Source organism: Heloderma suspectum, chromosome 5, assembly GCF_057233095.1.
Source record: "Heloderma suspectum isolate Gila_16-S chromosome 5, 16-S_ref, whole genome shotgun sequence".
In the NCBI taxonomy this organism is placed as follows: Eukaryota; Metazoa; Chordata; class Lepidosauria; order Squamata; family Helodermatidae; genus Heloderma; species Heloderma suspectum.
Genome location: NC_139462.1, coordinates 123112877 through 123133316, shown reverse-complemented (window position 1 = coordinate 123133316; position 20440 = coordinate 123112877). Strand labels below are relative to the sequence as shown.

Below are 20440 nucleotides of genomic sequence, written 5' to 3'. Positions count from 1 at the left end.
AATTCCCAAATATCTTTTCCCCTCCATCAGAACTTCTTCTCTCAGCCCAGAATCAAAGTCTTGGGCCTTCTCAAATCTGACTTGACAGAAATGTACATTCTGTGGAGTGTCTGAATGGTTTTCAATGGTCTTTACCATTCTGACTGAAAATGATGTACAATTATACTGTAAATGTCCTGACTTCCCACATTTATAACAAGTTCTTCTTTCAATCTTATAGGAGGTTTGTTTAAATTGCCCTGTCACACCCCCTTTAAGCTGAGGACTAAGTTCCTTAACTTTTAACTACTCCCTTTTAAGCCCAATAGAATATCTGTAGTCAATTGGTTTGCAATGCTTTTCTCTGTGGAGTCTGCTTGACCCGCCCCCTCTGTTCAGTGCTAACCAATCAGAAAACTCCACTGCCTCACGAACATACTGAGGGCCTTTGTCTCTCACCAGCAACCGGATTTCTGATGGGAGTTGAAACAGAAACTGATGCAAGATCATCAAATCTCTTATGCCCTCCTTTAGGTCTGCTTTGGCACTGCTTATCCACTTATCAAATAAGTCAGTGAGCTTAACACCCAAGTCCACATAGGACTTGCCAGATTGTAAATGACAAGATCTAACTTGTTTTCTGAAGTAATCTGGTCCTAGTTTGAATCTTTTATACACAGCTTCTTTGTATTCATCACAGGTTAATGGGTGTTCTGAGGAGAAACTATGATAGAGAGCTTCAGCTATGGGGTGGTATAGAAATATAATAAATGAATGAATGACACACTTCAGCCAATTCAGTTTTTATCAGACTGGGAATGTACTTCATATATTCTTCCTTAAGAATATCCCGCAGATGTGCTGCCTTTTCAACTGGTAAAAGGAACACTTGACTATCTTCCCCTGCCACATAAGCAGTAAAATCTCTGGGAGTAATTTTAGGAGTTTTAAGGCTCTCTTATCTTTTTCTTTTCTCCCTGCTTTTCCCACAACATCTCCTCAGCTTTAAGTTTCTCCTTCCCAAATCCCAGTTGATCTACCTCAATCTGCATTTCATATCTCAGTTTCTCTGCCTGCAATTCACACTCAACTCTTCATCCTTTCTCGTTTTCCTCCATTTCAAATCTCAATTTCTCTTCCTGCAATTCATGCTCCATTCTCAATTGTTTCTCTTTTCCCTCCAGCTCCATAACTCTAATCCTATTCTGTTCCCTCAGAATTTCTAAATATGCAGGGTGTGTGGTTTTTACCTCAGTGTTTTTCTCTACCCCCATTTCATTAGAGACTTTCACCTGATGTTGAATCAACATTATTCCCAATTCCTCCATACTTTTCCCTTGGCGAGAGAAGTTGAATGTTTTACACTTCTCCACAAGTACCTCTTGCTTCATACTCATAAATTCCACCATTTTTCCTCACACTTTTCTCTCATATTTCAAATTCAACACGCTTTCCTCTCATGTCCTACTTTGTATGCCACCACCCGTAGCATTTCTACCTATTTACTAGTGCAAATACCTTTTCTGTAAGGGTTTTCCCACAGCAGGCAACACCTTCCACCACACACACTCAGTAATACTGCCATCAGGACCTTTACCTCAGGCCCAGCACCTCCAGATGTGATGACTAACTGGCCTTTTATGTAATTCTCTTTATTACATTTACCCTTTGGTACCAATGAGCCACAAGCGCAGGATTTTTTAAAACGTAGAAATGTTTATTACTTACACTATTAAGATGTTAAACAGTAAATAACCACTTTGCTCTCCTTCTGCACATAAATCATAGTTTCAATAATATCACTTTAAAAGCTTCTATATCTTTATATATCCTCCCACACGCACACAACTACCACTGCAATCTTATACACACAAATCTTAGTCGTTATCATAGAATAGTAGGGTTGGAAGGGGCCTACAAGGCCATCAAGTCCAACCCCCTGCTCAATGCAGGAATCCAAGTCAGAGCATCCCCAACAGATGGCTGTCCAGCCTTGTCTTGAATGCTTCCAGTGTGGGAGAGCCCACTACCTCCCTAGGTGATTGGTTCCATTGTCGTATTGCTCTAACAGTCAGGAAGTTTTTCCTGATGTTCAGCCGGAATCTGTATTAATACAGCAAAATACTGGGGCTACAGGTTCCCATTCCTGGCCACCTCCTCTCCCTAGATAACTAGTACTTGAAAACAGCATGGCTACAATTTTCTCGATGGGAAAAAAACACTACAGATTCTCAATGGGGGGAAAGCAGGCCACAGAGGCTGCAGACTGAGAATGGGTGAAGTAGCTAGATCCCTGTATTTACTCCCTGGAAGTGCACAACTGGGGTTTTATGACTGGGCAACACAGGATGAAGACTGCCAATGGGTAAAGCAGCTAGATCCCTCTATTTACTCCCTGGAAAAAGAGAAAGGGCATGGGAGCTCTAACTCCCTGACTGTTGGCTGGAATGGGGCAAAATTGTGCTGGTGAGTGTCAGCTCCTGCTAGCTGACCACAGCTGGCAGCAATAAATCACTGGCTGATAACAAGGTCATAAACCTGTCCAAGGCTGCAAGAGGGAAAAAGCAGCTGAAGCAGGGAATTTTTACCAGGGCAATCAAATCCAAAGCAATGTGGCAAAGAGAAGTCCATTTTCCAGTCCAAAGTCCAAAACACACAAGGGAACATGAGTAAGGCAGTGGGTTAAGCCCAGGGTCAAAGTTGAGATCCAACATTGTTCTCCAGCAGGCTTACTCCAGCCTGCTTCCAGCTTTTAACTGCATCATCCGGAAGCAGCTGCATCCAATCAGTCCTCCTGCCTCTGAGAGCCTTTCTGTCATAAACGGACAGAGACTCATGTGCGTTGTTCCCTTACATGCAGCCACCTTCACTCTGCAGGGGTCGGTGGCATTTTGCCCTCTGAATCCTCATGGGGGGTGGGGCTGTAGCCAAGCATGGAACATCCACAGAAGATGAGGGGGCTTGGGCTCCTTCTGTGCTGGTCCCTTCACCTGGGTCTGGAGCCTGCCATTCCCCTTCATCCTCGGAGGAGTCCAAGGGAGGCATGACACTGGGGTGCTCTCATGGGGAGCCTTCAGATGCTGCTGAGGATAACAACATGGTAGCCAGGGGGAGTCTGGATAGGGGCAGGAAACAAACCTCTCTCATTGGTTGAGCAGCATCGGCCAAGTTGATGATGTTCAGTTCTACTCCCCCCACCCAACCCAGAAGTGTGTTGCTTTCAAGCTCTGTGTGACCTGTGAAAAGCAGATTTTTAAGGCATGGTACACTCAGCTTTTCTTGCTTCGTGTGTCTCATGGACCTAAGCCAATTCCATGAAAATCCGGATAAAACTCCAATGCACTTCTCATTCCATTGTGAAGATCCCCCTGCCTGCACATGCACACACAAAAGCACCATTTGTTTCAGGGCTCCACTTGTATTCTTATAATACTGTTACCTACTCTTGGCTCATATGATAGGTTGCAAATCTAAACAAGTAAAATCCTAAATTATTTGAGTTGAGAATGTCGTATCAGAGTAATGTCCCTGGAAAAAAAATAGCCTCACATAATAAACAAAGATCTCAGTTTCACTTAGTAAATTTTGCCCTTCCTTGTGAATTAGCTAAAACTTTAGTTGATTAACCTACTGATTAAAGTTTCCAGCCCTTAAGTTCATATTGCTCACAAGTTATACAGCCTTCTTTGTTCCTTTTAATTTTAGAGAGAGAATGCTGAACACCAGATTTAACAGAAAGAATGATAAAGAAATATATAGATAGAACATTAAGCTACTTAGGACACAATACTATGCATGTTTAGACAGAAAAAAGTTCTACAACTCCCAGCAGAATGCTGGGAATAGTAGGACTTATTTCTTTCTAAATATGCATAGGATTGCACCCGTAAAAACCTTTCCCTTCACCTGCGCTGTCAGACAAAAATTGTGCTTGAACAATCCTTTGCCAGGTCTGTGAATGGATCAAAGAAAACAACTTTGTGAGCACTTCCATCTTCTAAACCAATACATTTTCTTTTTTTACATTTTGTCTTCTGAGAATAAGAAAGTGAAGGAGTCACTTTTCTTGATTCAAATGAATGCATTTTTACTCCCAGAATGGTAGCACAAGTTATTGCTGTCTGGGTGAGTGACGAAATAAAAACGTACCTTTATATGACAAGCTGACAAATATAATGAATCCTTAGTGTCATATTGCTTCCTCTTAAGGAGGTGATAACTTTTCTAGAATTATTATTTCAGGATTAGTCCATTTTAACAAATTGTTTTCCACTATATAACAGTATAGGCACGCGTTGGATGCAACATATAATGGAAGTTTGAGTGAATCATGCTTTCACTCACCACATTGCTACATCTCACATGAAGCCCAGGTACACATGTACTTCCCAAGAAAATGCACATTCCCTTCATATTTAGGGGGAGATATTGGTATAGCTAGGCTTCAAATGTGACAAAGAAGCATGGTGAAAACTATTCCTCCTTTCTCTCTGCACCATATCTAAAGCAAGCAACCCATAGTCAGGTCACCTCATAATTTCAAAGAACTTGCAAAACTAGTGTTCTCAGGTCAATATCAGCATACCTAAATAGAAATTTGTAGGCAAGTTATCAGATATAATGTAGCTGAATACCTACTGTATAACAGGACTGTTTGAAAGTTAGAGATGGAAATCATTTCAAGTTTTCTAAGCTTTAATGCACTCATTCCAGTTTAAGTTCTTCCTTAGAAGGGATGGTCAGTTGGTACTATTGAATTTTCTGTTGATTTTTTTAATGCAGTGTTTTGAAGTCTATACTTGCAGAAACATATGTATCTACAGAATTGAAGGGAACAAACACCCCAGCCTCCAAGTGAGATGTACTAAAAAATAAAGATAAAGCAAGTCTTGTGCAAAGCATACTATAACTGCCAATTTTATTCTTCCTCACCCTTGCTAGTCTAGCAGCAAAAGAATATGCTATATGACCACCTTAAGGTCAGCCATTTATGTGTGCCAAACAATGCAAGTGGTGCTCTCAGCTAATCTGGTAGCGGACAACTGTCCACCACAGAATACTGACTACATTGGGAGCTTGACTGGCTGCTGGCATTCAGGCCAATGACTGGACAGACATAGAGACTGACCTTCCCACTCACCTCCAGAAGTGCTTTCTTCAGAAGAGGGTTGAGACACATTGGCATGGCAGTGTGGGGAAGCTTGCATGGCTGCTGCCGCCCATGCTATGCCAGCCCTGTGGAGAAATAGAGGACTTCAATTTCCAGTGCTGTCAATTCAGCACCTGTCATGCATAAAAAAAAACCCAACCAAACACAACTCTCTAATCCCACCTCCATTAGAAATGATGATAAAGAAACCTTAGGCTCCAATTGTATATCCACTTACCTGGGAGTAAACCCCACTGAATTCAATGGGAGTTACTTCTAAGTAGACATGCTTAGGATTGCAATGTTAACCTCATATACATTGCTCTGTTTGGAAGACTATTTAGTCAATAATATGTAAGGTGTTCTATCACTGTGATAGTAATGGATTGATAGCAGTTCTGTAACATCTGTGTGAAGGGAGAATGTGAGTTACCCAGGCGCCCTGCAAGGTAGGCCAGGATCTCCAAACGTGAATAGACTGCACCACCCCCGATTCCTCTTATCCAGTCGGAGTTAGGGGACTCTCGGACCTTTGAGTATGCTTGGGGTTCACTAAAACAAGGGCTCAAGATGACACCTTCTATTTTAGCCCCCAAGCCCAAACATTTCATAGTAGCCAGTCACTCAGCCAAGAGGCACTGAACTTAGCACTGAGGTTTACCAGAAGGAAGCACACTTAGGTCTGGAGGTAAGTAAGTAGTTTATTCAGATGGGGAAAGGGGGGAAAGGGAAAGGAAATTAATGTTACACAAAAAATTACAGAGAACCTTTGATACAATTGTCAGGGACCAGCTTCAGCACTGTAGTGGGCCTTGTAGGTTATAGTCAGGTTTTGATTATTAGTAGCCTGTTCAGCACTGATGCAATGAATATGAACTTGAGCACGCTCCGGGAGAGAGCGGAGGACAGGAAGGCCTGGCGTGCTATGGTTCATGGGGCCATGAAGAGTCGGCACGACTTAACAACTGAACAACTGTAGCAGCCATATCAGGGGTCAGACTAAGTAGCCTCATGCTTCATGTTCTTGCTGAGCTCTTGCTCTCTGAAATATATGTTTGTAAGCTGACGAGACACAGGAATTTCTTATCTTGTCAACAAAGGCTAAGGTCATAGAATTGTATATCATGTTCTCTGCTGTTCTCTGCTTATCATGGCTACCCTATAACCCATTTCTTGTATTACAAACAATGGTGCTAGGAGAAGAAATGTTGAGGGCTGCAACCCCACACAGGAGGGAGAGGAGGAGCCATTTCCTATGTGTCACAATATCTATAAAAACAATGTGCTGATGTAAATCGGGGCTTTTGGCTCTTTAGAAATGATTCCAGCCTTAAGCCCGCGCGTTAAATAAAAAAACTCTTTTTCCTTCACTCCATGGTCTCTCTGACTCTGAGTTCTGCAACATAAATGGTGCCGTGACTCGGATGTGGCAGGCTCTGAGACAGAGAGGTGGCAGTTGCGTGCTCTTAATCGCCGCACCGGGAGGGAGGGCTCGGCGCATGCCTCCCTTTCTTGGCACCACCGACCTTTTTGTCGGGTAAACGGGAGAAAGCCTGCGCCGGGATCGCCCAAACGGCAGCGAGCAGCAAGAGAACCTTGGGAAGCGGAGGAAGGAACTTGAGCCCTGCCTGTATCACAGCTGCAACTGAGCTGAAACCCACATTGGAAGCCTTCAGGAGAAAGGCAAGTATATGGAGTAAAAAGAGGGCTCCGCCTTCAGGAGAAAGGCCACTGGGCAGAAAAAAGAGGGCCCCGCCTTATGAAGAAGGTCAGTGTTAGTATACGTATACAAAAGGTGACCCACCTGATTGGGGGTGGAAGTGGGGACTTGATCACTCCCCCGAGCAAGCAATAATACTCAGCAAGGCGCTGAGGAAACTGTTTCGCTCTAGTGGAAAAGTGGGAGGCAGGGACATGTGAATGAAGTGGTGAAATTGATGATTGTGTGAGTGGCTACTGCAGTTTCTGTTGCATACCATCGACCGACAGGGTGCCCAGGCCAGTAGCAAAGTACGTGGTGTGAAATTCCTTTTGTGTCGGCCAGTGAGACCCCTTACTGACTGACCAATCTCCTTTCCTCCATTGTGTCCGTCTTTATCTTAAGTGGGAAGCTATGGGAGGTGGGGGTAGCAAGACTTGCACCCCCTTGAGATGTATGTTTTAAAAAAAAAAAAAGGAAAAAGATTTTTTTTTTTAAAGGATTCAAAATAGAGAGAGCAAACAGCAAAAAGCTCAAGGCCGAGCTGAGAGAAAAAAAGAACAAGATCTGAGGCTGTTAATTAGAGAATTAATTAACAGCCTGGCTTTTAATGAAGCGTGGGAGTGTGAGGCCGAAGAAGTAGCTGTTAGCCTAGCGCGCCGAGGGGGGGGGCAGGAAATTGCCCACAACGTTCTGAGTTGTGCTGTAGCAGCCATATCAGGGGTCAGACTAAGTAGCCTCATGCAGTCTCATGCTTCATGTTCTTGCTGAGCTCTTTCTCCCTTGAATATATTATTGTAAGCTGACGAGACACAGGAATTCCTTATCTTGTCAAAGGTCATACAATTGTATATCTTGTTCTCTGCTGTTCTCTTCTTATCATGGCTACCCTATAACCCAGTTCTTGTATTATAAACAATGGTACTAAGAGAAGAAATGTTGAGGACTGCAACCCCACACGGGAGGGGAAGGAGGAGCCGTTTCATATGTGTCACAATGTCTATAAAAACAATGTGCTGATGTATTTCGGGGCTTCTGGCTCTTTGGAAATGATTCCAACCTTAAGCCCGCATGTTAAATAAAGAATCTCTTTTTCCTTCACTCCGTGGTCTCTCTGACTCTGGGTTCTGCAACATAAATGGTGCCGTGACTCGGATGTGGCAGGCTCTGAGACAGAGAGGTGGCAGTTGCCTGCTCTTAATCGCCGCACCGGGGAGACGAGCTCGGCGCATGCCTCCCTTTCTTGGCGCCACCTACCTTTTTGTCGGGTAAATGGGAGAAAGCCTGCGCCGGGATCGCCCAAACGGCAGCGAGCAGCAAGAGAACCTTGGGAAGCAGAGGAAGGAACTTGAGCCCTGCCTGTATCACAGCTGCAACTGAGTTGAAACCCACATTGGAAGCCTTCAGGAGAAAGGCAAGTATATGTGAAAAAGAGGGCCCCGCCTTATGAAGGTCAGTGTTGGTAGTATACGTATACGAAAAGAACCTACTCCTTGCGGGTAGAAGGGGGGCCTGATCACACCCCCGAGCAGGCGCCAGTACCCAGCTCGCCAGTCCTCAGTAGGAAGCTGAGGAAGCTGGGGAAGCCGCTTTCCGCTCTGGTGAAAAGTGGAAAAAGTGGGTGGCAGGGACATATGGATGCAGTGGAGAGATTGATGATTGTGTGAGTGGCTACTGCGGTTTCTGAAGCATACCGTTGACCGTCCGGGTGCCCAGGCCAGTAGCAAAGTGCGTGGTGTATAAAATCCTCTTGTGTCAGCCAGTGAGACCCCTTACTCACTGACCAATTCCCATTCCCTAATTGGAGGGAGGCTATGGGTGGTGGGGGAAGCAAACCTTGCACCCCCTTGGGATGTATGCTAGCAAATTTTTAAAAAAGTTTTAGTGGAGATTATGGGGACCCCCCTATGAATCTTCAACGGTTGCAGACTTTGTGTGAAATAGAGTGGCCGTCTTTTGGTGTAGGATGGCCTACTAAAGGCTCTTCAGAGCCCAGCAAAATCAGCCGTGTTCTCACAAAAAAGGAGAGGCGAGCTCGTCTACTGCTCAAGACTTGCACCCCCTTAAGATGTAAGTCCAAAAAAAAAATAAAAAGGAAAAAGTTTTTTTTAAAAAAAGATTCAGAATAGAGAGAGAAAACAGCAAAAAGCACAAGGTCGAGCGAAGAGGGAAAAAAAGAACAAGATCTGAGGCTGTTAATTAAAGAAATGTTGTAGGACAGTCTGGCTTTTAACAAAGCGTGGGAGCGTGAGAGTGTAAGGCCGAAGAAGTAGCTGTTAGCCTAGCGCGCCGAGAGGGGGGGGGCAGGAAAATTGCCCACAACGTTCTGAGTTGTGCAACATCATCACCTCGCCTAATTGACATGAAATCCCTAAGAAATAGAAACTGAAAATGAAGACCCAGAAGATGAAGGCGCAAAATAGAGAATAAAGGTGAAGAATCAGCCCCCAGGGCACAGGCTAGACCCCTCTTCGAGTGAAAAGTGTGCCATAAGACTGTCCCAAGGCAGAATGAAGCGGAAAGACCACGTTGAAGATCTCTGTCAAGGTAACCGTTTTTAGCTTTGAACTGTGTTAGAATTGCATAGAGCCTGTAGCTACTGACCTTTGGCTATATGATTTCTGAAGAGCGTAACCATTAAGCTTTTGCCGTGGGATTCCCTGCAATGAAGAAATCTCACTGATTTAAGTGTCCAGTGTTACACTGCCTGAGTGTATGCGCTGAAGAGACCGAGAAACCAGACAGCATGTTCCTGGCCAAGCCAAAATCATGCTACTACCATGCTCCTGAAAGCTGCAATAAACTGTGTAAGCTGGGAGACCCAACCTGATTGAGAAGAAAAGATATTGGAGCAACTGTCTTAAAAAACAATGAGATCTGTGTAGCTGGCTGGCTGACGCTGTCAGTGATGTTACAATTTTAAATTAAGACTGTTTTCCTGTTTGAGACCCCAGCAAAGAAAGATGACCCGAGTTATTTGTTGCCAGTGCCAAAGCAAAGATTTAGCTGCCCTGTACCTCATCATGTCCTGTTTTAAGCTTGAGATTTACAAATACAAACAAACTGAGAAGCTTGCCTTTGAAGTCCTGCAAATCACCCCACCGCCTCCCCGAAGATTAATGGCTGCCTGAAAAATGCAAGTATAAGGCGATGCCCATCAGCCCCCAGCGTCCTGAGTTTCAGCACTCAGTGTTTCAGTGCTTTCGTGTACCAGGTTAGAAGAGAAAAAAAAAGAGTAAGTTTTTAAAATGTCTGTGAGAACCTGACAGAAGTAGAATAAAATTTACAGAGGAGTTGCCCAGGTTAAAGCCTCGCGGCTGGAGAGCTGAGCTGTGCCGCTCTGTTTAGACAGAGGCCTTGCTAAAAAGTTAAAGGCCCTTGTCTGTCAGAAAGGGTGTAGGGCCACACTTTCCCTTTTTAAACTGATGCAAAAGTGGGGAGCCTTTGCTGGAAACATCTCATCTTCATTGCCCAGAGCCTTCTCTGTTTGCCTCCATCATTGTCTGGGCTTTTTAGAGACACTCTGCACATGGACTAAAATTTTGAATTGTCAAAGACTTGCCATGGACAGTGCTGTGAAGCTTTTGATAAACTTGGAACTCTCATCGCTGTGGACCGTGTGTCTGTGTTTGTAGTCAGCTCAGTGTACAGCAAGCTAAGTTTTATCTATGACTTTTAGATTTCCTTCTGCTAGAACTCATGCAGCATAGAGTTGCTGATGCAAAAATGGTAACCTAGAACTCTTTGCGTGTGTGGGTATGCCCATCCCTTGATTTTAATGGGCCCTGAGCTTTCAGCCAGAAAAGCAGTATGATTGCTGGATCTGCTCCATCATGCCTTACCATGCAAAAAGTGCTTTCCATTCATTGTGTTAAATTGCAGAAGTTTGTTGTGTATATTTTATGATTTCTTAAATATCATAATATATATGTGATATTTGCAGATTATTGTTAGTTGGAACTCCAGATAATACTGAGTGTGGTTCCCAATGGATGACAAAAAGAAAAGACAAAAGGCAAGTGGAGAAAGAAGAGGCAAGAGGCAAAGAGAAAAAACATTTGTAGAAAAGAAGCATGGCCATAGTTGCCCCCAGGGTAAATTAGAAGCAGCTGATTGTGCCTGGAGCTTATTACCTGGGGTAAAGTAGCCACAATAATGTAATAGTTCTTTAAGATAAAGAAAATTGTAACCAGAAAAAGAAGAGCCTATCCCAAATGTGTGTAATTGGGACTAGTGTAAGGCAGAAAGGTTTAAGTGAGTTTAACTTGAAAAAGACAAAGAGACAAGGCTGGTGCATGGAGCAGAAAGTTTTATATAAAAAGTTTGAAACATGATCTGCAATACAGGCAGATCAGCAAGAAAAAGAAAGCAAAAGAAAGAGAAAAAATTTATCTTCCCATACTAATAAATGAAAGTGTTATCAAGCATTTTGGGAAGCGAAGTTGTTTACAGGAAGCTGTGCCTGAGAACCAAACACTTCTAGCCTATGCTGAAAATGCTTGCTAGTGTTGTGTTGCCTCATGGGTAACATGTATGGTATAAAACCCATTTAGCCCAATAGCTCGTAGTTCAGAGAAGCTGTCTAATCCAACCATTAGGTACGCTTGTGTGCTGTAAGTTACCCAATAAAGTCTCCTTGTAAGTAACCCCCCCCTGCTAAAATCCCAACACACAAGCGGGGCTAGAGCACCTCACCCAGTATCAAACCCTGCTGTTAGATGCCATAAAAGCAGGTATAAAGAAGTCAATTAATATGACCAAAGTGTCTAAAGTGCTGCAAGGTGCCACCGAGGCCCCAGAGCGTACTTAGAGCGTCTTTTAGATGCCTATCGCCAGTACACCCCCCTCGACCCAGAGGCCCAAGAAGACGTGGACGAAAGAAGAAAAGAAGAAGACCCGGCAGAGGCAAAAGATTCTTAAAAAAGAACCAGTGTGCCCAGTGTGCACAAAATAGACATTGGTGGCATGAATGCCCACATAAAATGAATCAAATACACAAAAGAGAAAACCAAAAGAGCCTGAACAGGCGAAAGAAAAGACAGCTTGTGAGGAGCCGTGACATTGACTTCATGATTGACACTAGAGTGGCATCAAGAGCAAGCAAACGTTAGCCTTAAACAAGAAGTCCAAACACTAGGCAAAGTTCTTCGAGCCCAGCGTCGCTTTGTCTAAGAAAATAAGCCATTCCCATCACAGAAGTTCATCCTTTCTAACCAAGAATTAAAGTATGAGTTAAAGAGGGAAAAATAACCCTTTGACTCCCAGATAGAGAGGACTAAAAACTGTCATACTTTCCACCCCCACAGCTATAAAAGTAGCTAGAGTTAAACCCTAAATACATTAGACCCGAGTTAAAAAAGCGAGAGGGGGGAAGTAGACTGTAAACAGAAATTCTAAAAATCCTTTAAAAATCATTCTGAAAAAGCAGTAAGAAGACTCAGGCTAGACCTTACTGTGGACACACCGGGAAACTGTCCCCCTGCGTACGGTCAGACCTGCAACTAGAAAATTGAAGAAGGGGACTAGACCCTACTGCAGCTTGCCAGATGAATAGCTGCCCAGCGTACGGTCAGATCCCAAAGAAGATCAAAAATGCGTGTTGTAGTGTTAGTAGTGTTGCATTGTGTTTCCTTAATAAGTTGCAAAAAGGGGAGTCTGCCCATGGAAAGAGCAGTTTGTCCCAGTGATTTGCTGATAATTTGCTGATAATTACTGGCTTCACCTGGCTAACATCACGAGAGTAAAACATTTTTGTTTGCCAAGAGGTATACCTGCAAACAGGCTTATTAGCTCTTGCCTAATACCTGTTTGTAGACATCCTGAGAAAATTCAAAAAGATACCATGTTAAGAGTTTATGGTGTAAGTTTAACTTATTCCCAAAATGCTAATTGGGGCGTAGTTGCAAAGATCCTACCCCCTACAGAGTTCACTCTACGCACCCCCATCGTTGCTGAAACAAATGCTACGTGTGCATGAATGCTTAATTGTCAAAAATTTTCCAGAAAATATAAAGCTATCCCTGGCCCCCTTCCACTGTAATAAAAATTGTAATAGTCATGTGCAGTTATATTCTGACTCAGAAAAATTGGCCTTAGCAATGTCACTGGTTGGGGTTCCAGGTTTAGCCTTGGCTGATCGTCTGGAGATCAACCGGTTAGCTTGCAGCTTAGCCAAAAGCATAAATGCCACCTCACGAGCATTGTCATTGTTAAATAAAGAGTTGCGTGATCTAAGAGGTGCAGTTCTAGAAAACAGAGCTGGTATAGATTACCTCTTCCTTCTTCATCATTTAAGTTGTGAGACACACCAAAAGCTCTGTTGTTTTAACTTAACTGATAATGGCAATACTGTAGATGAACAGATCAACAAGCTGCACAATATAGTAGCTAACAAAACAATAAGACAAAACAATTAGCTCAATTAGTTAACCCCTTGGCTTCCAGATCTTAGCTTGCTTGAAGCATTGTTCATCCTAATTCTACCAGTGTTGTTCATAAAAGTTCTGTTATGTCTCTGCGTTCCTTGTCTTATGCGCTGTTTAACCAATCTGTTTTATGTCTCAGCTAGTAAAACTGCTGCCCTCTACGCTCTAATAGCCCAACAAGAGGCTAAGTAATATGTATGTCACAAAAAGCTTTGTATGGTTATCAGAAATGCTATAATTGTAATGAAATTATGCATTTAAGGGGGGAATGTAGCAGCCATATCGGGGGTCAGACTAAGTAGCCTCATGCAGTCTCATGCTTCATGTTCTTGCTGAGCTCTTTCTCCCTTGAATATATTATTGTAAGCTGATGAGACACAGGAATTCCTTATCTTGTCAAAGGTCATACAATTGTATATCTTGTTCTCTGCTGTTCTCTCCTTATCATGGCTACCCTATAACCCAGTTCTTGTATTATAAACAATGGTGCTAAGAGAAGAAATGTTGAGGACTGCAACCCCACACGGGAGGGGGAGGAGGAGCCGTTTCATATGTGTCACAATGTCTATAAAAACATTGTGCTGATGTATTTCGGGGCTTCTGGCTCTTTGGAAATGATTCCAGCCTTAAGCCCGCGTGTTAAATAAAGAATCTCTTTTTCCTTCACTCCGTGGTCTCTGTGACTCTGTGTTCTGCAACAGTGCAACATCATCACCTCGCCTAATTGAAATAAAATCCCTAAGAAATGGAAACTAAAAATGAAGACCCAGAAGATAAAAGTGCAAAATGGAGAATAAAAGTGAAGAATCAGCCCCAGGGCACAGGCTAGACCCCTCTTCGAGTGAAAAGTGTGCCATAAGAGTGTCCCAAGGCAGAATGAAGCGGAAAGAACATGATAAAGATCTCTGTCAAGGTAGCCGTGTTTAGCTTTGAACTGTCCTAGAATTTCATAGAGCCTGTAGACCATCAGCTATATGATTTCTGAAGAGTGTAACCGTTAAGCTTTTGCCGTGGGATTCCCTGCAATGAAGAAATCTCACTAATTTGCGTGTCCAGTGTTAGACTGCCTGAGTGTGTGTGCTGAAGAGACCGAGAAACCAGACAGCATGTTCCTGGCCAAGCCAAAATCACGCTACTACCATGCTCCTGGAAGCTGCAATAAACTGTGTAAGCTGGGAGACCCAACCTGATTGAGAAGAAAAGAAGATATTGGAGTAACTGTCTTAAAAAACAGTGAAATCTGTGTAGCTGGCTGGCTGACGCTGTCAGTGATGTTACAACTTTAAATTAAGACTGTTTTCCTGTTTGAGACCCCAGCGAAGAAAGCTGACCTGAGTTATTTGTTGCCCGTGCCAAAGCAAAGATTTAGCTGCCCTGTACCTCATCGTGTCCTGTTTTGAGCTTGGGATTTACAAATACAAACTGAGAAGCTTGCCTTTGATGTCCTGCAAATCACCCCACCGCCTCCCCGAAGAAGATTAATGGCTGCTTGAAAAATGCAAGTATAAGGCCATGCCCATCACCCCCCAGTGTCCTGAGTTTCGGCACTTTGCTTTCGTGTACCAAGTTGAAGGGGAAGAGAAGAAAAGAGGTGTGTGTGTGTGTGTGTGATATTGTAAATCCCTGGCTAGCTTGTCTAGTGATAGATAGCCCCGAGAGCTTTCCCCCCCCGCCCTAATTGCTGGATCTGCTCCATCATGCCTTACCATGCAAGAAGTGTTTTCCATTCATTGTGTTAAATTGCAGGAAAAAGTTTGTTGTGTATATTTTATGATTTCTTAGATATCATAAAATATATGTGATATTTGCAGATTAGTGTTAGTTGCAACTCCAAATGATACTGAGTGTGGTTCCCAATAGATGACGAGAGAAAAGACAAAGACAAGTAAAGAAAGACAGAGGCAAGTAGAAAAAGACAGAGAAATAGAGAAAGTGGCAGACAGATAGAGAAGGGGGGGGGGAAAGAAGAAAGAAAAGACAAGAGGCAAAGAGAAAGAACATTTGTAGAGAAGAAGGGTGGCCATAGTTGCCCCCAGGGTGAATTAGAAGCAGCTGATTATGACTAGAGCTTATTACCTGGGGTAAAGTAGCCACAATAATGTAATAGTTCTTTAAGATGAAGAAAATGTAACTAGAAAGAGAAGAAGAGCCTATCCCAAATGTGTGTCATTGGGACTAGTGTAGGGCAGAAAAGGTTTAAGTAAGTGAGTTTAACTTGAAAAAGACAAATAAAGAGACAAGGCTGGTGCATGGAGCAGAAAGTTTTATATAAAAAGTTTGAAACATGATCTGCAATACAGGCAGATCAGCAAGAAAAAGAAAGCAAAAGAAAGAGAGAGGTTTCTCTTCCTATACTAATGAGTGAAAGTGTTATCAAGCACTTTGCCTAGGAAGCGAAGTTTGTTTACAAAAAGCTGTGCCTGAGAACCAAACACTTCTAGCCTATGCTGAAAATGCTTGCTAGTGTTGTGCTGCCTCATGGGTAACATGTATAGTATAAAACCCATTTAGCTCAATAGCTCGTGGTTCAGAGAAGCTGTCTGATCCAACCATTAGGTATGCCTGTGTGCTGTAAGTTATCCAATAAAGTCTCCTTGTAAATAAATAATAAAAAACAACAACCCTGCTGTTAAAAGCCATGAGGGCAAGTATGAAGAAGTCAGTTAATATGACCAAAGTGTCTAAAGTGCTGCAAGGTGCCACCGAGGCCCCAGAGCGTACTTGGAGCGTCTTTTAGATGCCGATCGCCAGTATACCCCCCTCAACCCAGAGGCCCAAGAAAACGTGGATGAAAAAATAGAAGACCTGGCAGAGGCACAGTGTGCCCAGTGTAGACAAGATGGACATTGGTGGCATGAATGCCCAAATAAAATGAATCAAATACACAAAAAAGAAAACCAAAGGAGCCAGAACGGGCGAGAAAGAAAACAGCTTAAGAAGGGCTGTGACATTGACTGTGAGGGGCCGTGACATTGACTTCATGATTGACACTGGAGCGGCATCAAGAGCAAGCAAACATTAGCCTTAAACAAGAAGTCCAAACACTGGGCAAAGTTCTTCAAGCCCAGCGTCGCTTTGTCTTAAAAAATAAGCTCCCAATTCCCATCACAGAAGTTCATCCTTTCCAACCAAGTGATGAAGTATGAGTTAAAGAGAGAAAAAATAACCCTTTAACTCCCAAGTGGAGAAGACCAAAAACTGTCATACTTTCCACCCCCGCAGCTGTAAAAGTAGCTGGAGTTAAACCCTGGATACATTGGACACGAGTCAAAAAAAGCAAAAAGGAAAGTGGACTGTAGCTGAAAATCCTTTAAAAATCATTCTGAAAAAGCAGTAAGAAAACTCAGGCTAGACCTTACTGTAGGCACACTGGGAGACTGTCCACCCTGCGTACGGTCAGACCTGCAACTGGAGAACTGAAGAAGGGGACTAGACCCTACTGCAGCTTGCCAGGTAAATAGCTGCCCAGAGTACGGTCAGATCCCAAAGAAGATCAAACATGCGTGTTGTAGTGTTAGTAGTGTTGCATTGTGTTTCCTTAATAAGGTGCGAAAAAGGGGGGTCTGCCCCTAGAGAGGGAAATCTGTCCCAGCGATTTGCTGATAATTACTGGCTTCACCTGGCTAACATCACTGGAGTAAAACATTTTTTTTGCCAAAGGATATACCTGCGAACAGGTTTTTTTATCTTTTTCTCCTCCATCATTTAATTTGACTAATAATAGTAATGCTGTAGATGTTCAAATCAATAATCTGCATGCATAATATAGTAGCTAACATAACAATGGGACAAAACAATTGGCTAGATTAGTTAACCTCTTGGCTCCCAAATCTTAGCTGGCTTAAGGCATTGTTCATCCTAATTCTACCAGTGTTGTTCATAGAGATACTGTTATGCCTTTGCATTCCTTGTCTTATGCGCTGTTTAAGCAATCTGTTTTATGTCTCGGCTAATAAAACTGCCGCCCTCTACACTCTAATAGCTCAACAAGATATTAAGTAAGAGGGTTGCTATAAGAGTCCTGTGTTATGCTTCGCAAACCAGAATGTCTATTTGCGTAATGAAATGCTATAATTGTAATGAAATTATGCATTTAAGGGGGGAATGTAGCATCCATATCGGGGGTCAGACTAAGTAGCCTCATGCTTCATGTTCTTACTGAGCTCTTGCTCTCTGAAATATATGTTTGTAAGCTGATGAGACACAAGAATTTCTTATCTTGTCAACAAAGGCTAAGGTCATAGAATTGTATATCATGTTCTCTGCTGTTCTCTGCTTATCATGGCTACCCTATAACCCATTTCTTGTATTATAAACAATGGTGCTAGGAGAAGAAATGTTGAGGACTGCAACCCCACACAGGAGGGAGAGGAGGAGCCGTTTCCTATGTGTCACAATGTCTATAAAAACAATGTGCTGATGTAAATCAGGGCATTTGGCGCTTTAGAAATGATTCCAGCCTTAAGCCCGCACGTTAAATAAAAAAACTCTTTTTCCTTCACTCCGTGGTCTCTCTGACTCTGAGTTCTGCAACACAACAACAACAAGCCTGTTCAGCCTCTGGAATGTCAGAATCTATGCGAGCTTAACTCTCTCAGTGTTCTCAGAGCAGAGCCAGGGGGAGTCACCCGACTCCCTGTCCACCTGCTGGTTTCACCTTGGCAGGCAGGGAGACTGGAAGCTCTCCGTGAGAACCTGACAGAGGTGGGGTGGGGTTTGCAGAAGGGTTGCCCAGGTTGGAGTGTTAGTGCTAGAGGGCTGAGCAGTGATGAAAGGCAAAGGCCCTTGTCTGTCAAGGGATCTGGAGGGGGTGTCTTACAGTCACACCTTCCCCTTTAAGCTGATGCAAAGGCAAAGAGACTTTGCTAGGAATATCTCATTATCATTGCCCAAAGCCTTCTCTGTTTGGATCCATCATCATCTAGGCTTCTGGAGGCACTCTGCACATGGACTCTCCCTTAACTGGAACTTTGGATTGCTAAAGACTTGGCATGAAAAGTACTGTGAGGCTTTTCATAGACTTCAACTCTCATTTGCTGTGGATTGTGTGTCTCTGTCGTCAGCTCAGCGTACTGGCAGGCTGGGTTTGATCTACTACTTTTGGACTTTCCTCTGCCTGGACGTATGCAGTGTGGAGCTACCAATGCGAAAGCGGTGGCATGGAACTCCTTGTGTGTGTGGGTTTACCCTTCCCTTGATCATGATAAGCCTCGACCATGCAGCCTGGAGTTATCAACAAAAGATTCAAAGTTGGACTCTCTGTGGGTGTGGTTTTGTGTGGGCCTTTCAAAAATTTATCCTTTGATTGCCTGATGGGGTCATTCCAGGAATCATTCCCATTCCTTGTCCAGGGTTGGAAACCTGTGTATGGTTTGCCTGGGTTGCCAGGAATTCCAAGTCCCTTCCTCTGTGTTCAGAACTGTGGAGATGGCAACGTGGAAACCACGTTGATAAGGACCTCAGTCACAGTAGTAGTGTTTAGCGTTGGACTGTTCTGGAATTACATAGAGCCTATAGCTACTGACCATTAGCTATATGATTTCTGAAGAGTGTAACCATTCAGCTTTTGCCATGAGATTTCCTGCAATAAAGAAATCTCATTGATTTAGGTGTCCAGTGTCAGCTTGCCTGAGCAAACAATAAAACACTAACTGACCTTTTCTATACATTACTAGAGTAAGGGTCTCCCCAGACAGGGTTCAAGAATGTCCAGCTAACAACAACTTCACACGAAGATGGGAGACAAGTAAGCCATCCTCCATCACCCCTCTTATCTCTCAGACCCTGGCACCCCAGGGCAGATCTCAGGCAGCCCATCCTGGGCCAGGGCCAATGTGGTCCCCACCCGCCACCCTCAAGGGAGCTGCACTTTCTCACTAACGCCCAGCTGAAATCATTCATCCCAATTAGCAGAGCCAAGCTATGGCCTTGAGCACAGGCACTGCCCGAGCTGCCTCGAGGCAGCACATTTCCAGGTGGTTACATCATCACCGGCTAACTGGCCCTAGCACGATGGCGGAGGCAACCGGGGGTGGGGGAAACTGGTAACCTGTTGTTGACACCCTCCCCTTTGAAGAGATGAGATTTCAGGGTTGTTGTCCTAAATCTCTCATGTCCATTAATACTCTGATTCCATGCATGCTTCTATGACACATAAAAAGAAAATCTAAAACTATATCCTTAAAATGGTAATCTCATTATGGTTCTTAACCTTATAGCCCATACAAAATCTATCTTTATTCTTAAAACTACCTTATGACCATTGGGGATACAATAATAAGTAATGTTAACAGAATAAAATATAATACTAAAACTAGCTCAGGATTACAATTTGTATCATAATAACTAATAGCAGCAAAGCAAAATATTGTATACAGCAGCAACACTGGAATGTCATGAGTATACAGCTGCCCCACCTGCTTCCCAAACCAAAAAATCAGAATCTTTATTACCATCCCTGGATTGGTGGCGCAATTCCAAATGCCTACATGGGCACCCTCTATCCCAGACCCTCCTCTGGGCATATGCCCAAGATAGGCCATCTGCCAGGACATTGTCCTTGCCCTGGATATGAACCACTGAGAAGTCATAGTCTAGGACAGTCAGACTGCACTATAACAACTTGTTAGTAGAACTCTTCATTTTAGAAAGCCAATACAGAGGGAAATGGCCCATTTGCAACTGAAACTTCCTCCCCCACAAGTAGGGTTGGAGTTTGCCCAAGGCCCACCCAATAGCTAAAACACTCCTTCTCAATAGTAGCCAAGGTTTTCTCTTGTGGCAATAATTTTTTACTTAGGTAGGCAATGGGTTGCAGCTCCTGGTCAGGCCCAGCCTTGAGTAACACTGCCCCCAATCCAGATTCTGAGGCGTCACTTTGTAACAGAAACAAGGAGTCAAAGTTGGGTGCTTGCAAGATGGGATAGTCCATCAGTCAGGTTTTTAGAAGTTCAAAAGCCTGCTGACGTTGCTCAGATCACTGAACTGCTTGTGTCTTTTTACATAAATCCAACAGAGAGGCAGCCAAGTTACTGAAATTAGGGACAAACCGCCAGTAGTAGCCAGCTAGACCCCAAAATTGCTGCACTTGCTTCTTGATCCTTGGCATGGGCCAGTCCCAAATTATCTCAATTTCGTGTCCAGGGTCTTGATACTGCCTGCTCCTACACTATACCCCATGTAGGTGAC

The 20440-nt window shown here is 43.5% G+C and overlaps 1 protein-coding gene across 3 annotated transcripts in view; it reads right to left on the bottom strand.

The window, feature by feature from the left end:
• The window catches only part of PPP2R2C (protein phosphatase 2 regulatory subunit Bgamma), a 276527-nt gene that overhangs the window by 152282 nt on the left and 103805 nt on the right, over positions 1 to 20440 (bottom strand). The window contains exon 2 of one of the 3 annotated variants that reach the window (XM_084859920.1): positions 5120 to 5214. The exons of 1 other annotated variant lie outside the window; for it this stretch is intronic. In XM_084859920.1, the coding sequence (XP_084716046.1) occupies positions 5120 to 5186 (67 nt within the window). In that variant the 5' untranslated portion in view covers positions 5187 to 5214. Of the gene's footprint in view, positions 1 to 5107; positions 5215 to 20440 lie in introns of those variants that run through there. One more of the 3 variants, XM_084859918.1, reaches the window with a different exon arrangement.